Below are 2,781 nucleotides of genomic sequence, written 5' to 3' on the forward strand. Positions count from 1 at the left end.
AGTGGTCAAGGGGGAAAGGCCCCTTGTGGGTGGGAACCATCTCTGGGCTGGTAGTCTTGGGTTCTATAAGAGAGCAGGCTGAGCAAGCCAGGGGAGGCAAGCCAGTAAAGAGCATCCCTCCATGGCCTCTGCATCAGCTCCTGCTTCCTGACCTGCTTGAGTTCCAGTCCTGACTTCCTTTGTATGGAAGTGTAAGCCAAATAAGCCCTTTCCTCCCCAACTTGCTTGTTGGTCATGATGTTTGTGCAGGAATAGAAACCCTGACTAGGACACCACCCCACCCCCAGACAGGGTTTCACTGTACTACACAGTCTGGCTGTCTGTCCTGCACCTCCTTCTGTAGACTAAACTGGCTTCAAACTCAGAGATCTTCCTGCCTCTGCCGTCTCTAAAGAGTGCTGGGACTGCAGGCGTTCGCCATCACTGCAGCCCCCTCCCCGTACAAGCCCGCCCACCCGGGCCCGGGAATGCTCACCCACATCCATCCACTCCGGAGGTAACAGGCGGCACTTCTGTCTCTGTTTCAGGTTAATGGCCAGCCACAGGGGCACGTCCACGGGTAAGCCGGGGTTGAAGGGCCCCAGGTCCCCCTGCAAGGACAACGCAGACCCCAGGTGGAAAGGAGCGGTGACCCGAGCATGACCCCAGGCCGCCGCCCCGTACCGCCCTGGCTCACCCCGATCAGGTAGATCTTGTCCAGACTGAAGTTCGGGATGATAGTCACCAGCTCCTTCTCGGCCAAAAACTCCACCTCGGCCGCATCCATGATGAAAAGTAGGCGGCCCAGGCCCGTCACCGCCCCTCCGCGACTCAGAGGCAGCGCCTCAGACGCTTCTTTCCCGCCACCGCGCGGGGCCCGCCCCCTCGACCGGAAGACGTCCTGCGGCGGCCCTATAGAGACGTTGCTCTCTTCGCAGCCTCCAAGTCACAGCTAGTACAAGCTCGCGGATTGGTCTGTAGGCGGAGCTGTACGCCGGCCCCGCCCCTCTAAGGCCTACCGATGCCTTTTCCAGTACTTGGGTTCCACGCTTCCTGAATCCTGATCCAGCGAGGTACAGCCCTGACGGCCCCGCCTCTACTGCGTCACTACCCTCTCCAGGCCCCGCCTCTGGCCCGTCCCCTTTTTTCATTGGTCTCCGGGTCTGCCTCGACTCCGCCTCTTACCCGCCTACCACGCTCACGGCCCCGCCCCACCTCGTTTGGGTTGGGTCTGTACAGCCCCGCCTCTTGCCCCCGCCCCTCTTGCGTTCGGCCTCGCCCCTCCTGCGCCCGCCCCCTTCTGTTCGCGAGCCAGAGGCCGCGCACCTATGACTTCTTGCTCCTTTGCGTCCTGCAGCAGGCTGAGTCCCTCGCCTGCTTCCACTCTTTGAGGGTAGAGGTTTGGAGCCGTGTTTTCACCTGCGCGAAACACAGATCCAGGAATAAACTCATTCATCTCAAAGTCAGCTCCGGGCCCCAGGACATGGCTGGCTGGTCCACACAGACGCCATCCCAAGGGAAGGGTTTTCCCTTTAATTTTACAGTCTTTGCCCTTTCTACAGATGGTTTAAAAGCAATGAAAATGCGCCTTCCCTATCTGCTCCATGCAGATCCTTCGAGACAGAGCCCAGAATCAGAGCTTTGGCAAACCAAACCTCGGGTGAGACCACAGGGACAAGTTTGCACACGTATAATCATTCTTTTATTATTGTTGTTATTGCAATTGTGAAGATGGAACCCAAGTCCTCAAAAATGATAAGCACAACCTCTTCCACTGAGCTATACCCTGGAGCCTGACGCCCTCAAGCCTTCTGTACAGAGTGCCTTGGTAAGCCAACAGCCCTAGAGTCCTTGCATTAATATGGCCCCACAGGGGCATTTTGAATCAGGAGTCTTGTGAGGACAGCTGAACTATTAATAGGCATTATAATCATGGTGACTCTGGCAGGGTGCCAGCAGACCAGGGTAGCTCCTGGGGAGGAATAGGTCACCTACAACTGGTAAGGACAAGAGGGGCTGGATCCGAGTTTGAAACCCTCACCACTGGACGCTGAGGTGAGGTGTAATCTTAGTATTCCAGAGGTGAAAGCAAGAAGGATCACCAGCTGGGGACAGCCTGAGTCACTCAGCATTTCCTATCTCAAAAATAAAGATATGCAAGGATAGGGGCGTACTCTGATAGAGGGGTTACCCCCCCCATGTGCACAGCCCTGCTATAGTGGTTTAAATGAGAACGGCCCCCACAGGCTCTTAGATTTGAATGGTTGGTCCCCAGTTGGTGGAACTGTTTGGGAAGGATTAGGAGGCATGGCCTCGTTGGAGGAGGTGTGGTCTTGTTGGAGGAGGCGTGGCCTTGTTGGAGGAGGCGTGGCCTCGTTGGAGGAGGCATGTTATTGGGGGGTGGGCTCTGAGGTTTCAAAAGCCCATACTTGGGGCTGGAGAGATGTCTCAGTGGTTAAGAGCACTGACTACTCTTCCAGAGGTCCTGAGTTCAAATCCCAGCAACCACATGGTGGCTCACAATCATCTGTATTGGGATCTGATGTCCTCTTCTGGTGCATTTGAAAACAGCTACAGTGTACTCATATAAATATAATAAATAAATAGATATTTTTTTTTTAAAGCCCATACCGTTCCCAGTTTGTGCTCTCTTTGCTTCAGGCTTGTGGATTGGATGTAAGCTCTCAGCTACTTCAACAGCGTGCCTGCCTGCCTGCAGCCACACTCCCCTCTGTAATGGTCACAGACCTAACCTTTTGGAACTGTGAACCCCAAATTAAGTGCTTTCTCTTTTTAATTTGG

At 54.9% G+C, this 2,781-nt stretch overlaps 1 protein-coding gene across 1 annotated transcript in view; it reads right to left on the reverse strand.

Annotated features, from left to right (window-relative positions):
* Gins2 (GINS complex subunit 2) overlaps positions 1–832 on the reverse strand; it is a 7,369-nt gene extending 6,537 nt beyond the window's left edge. The window contains exons 1-2 of the mRNA XM_021169950.1: positions 677–832; positions 476–590 (exon numbers count right to left, since the gene is read on the reverse strand). Coding sequence (XP_021025609.1) covers positions 476–590; positions 677–766 — 205 coding nt within the window. The 5' untranslated portion in view covers positions 767–832. The remainder of the gene's footprint in view (positions 1–475; positions 591–676) is intronic.
* Positions 833–2,781: the final 1,949 nt, after the last annotated feature.

The sequence above is a fragment of the Mus caroli genome, chromosome 8 (assembly GCF_900094665.2).
Source record: "Mus caroli chromosome 8, CAROLI_EIJ_v1.1, whole genome shotgun sequence".
Classification (NCBI taxonomy): domain Eukaryota; kingdom Metazoa; phylum Chordata; class Mammalia; order Rodentia; family Muridae; genus Mus; species Mus caroli.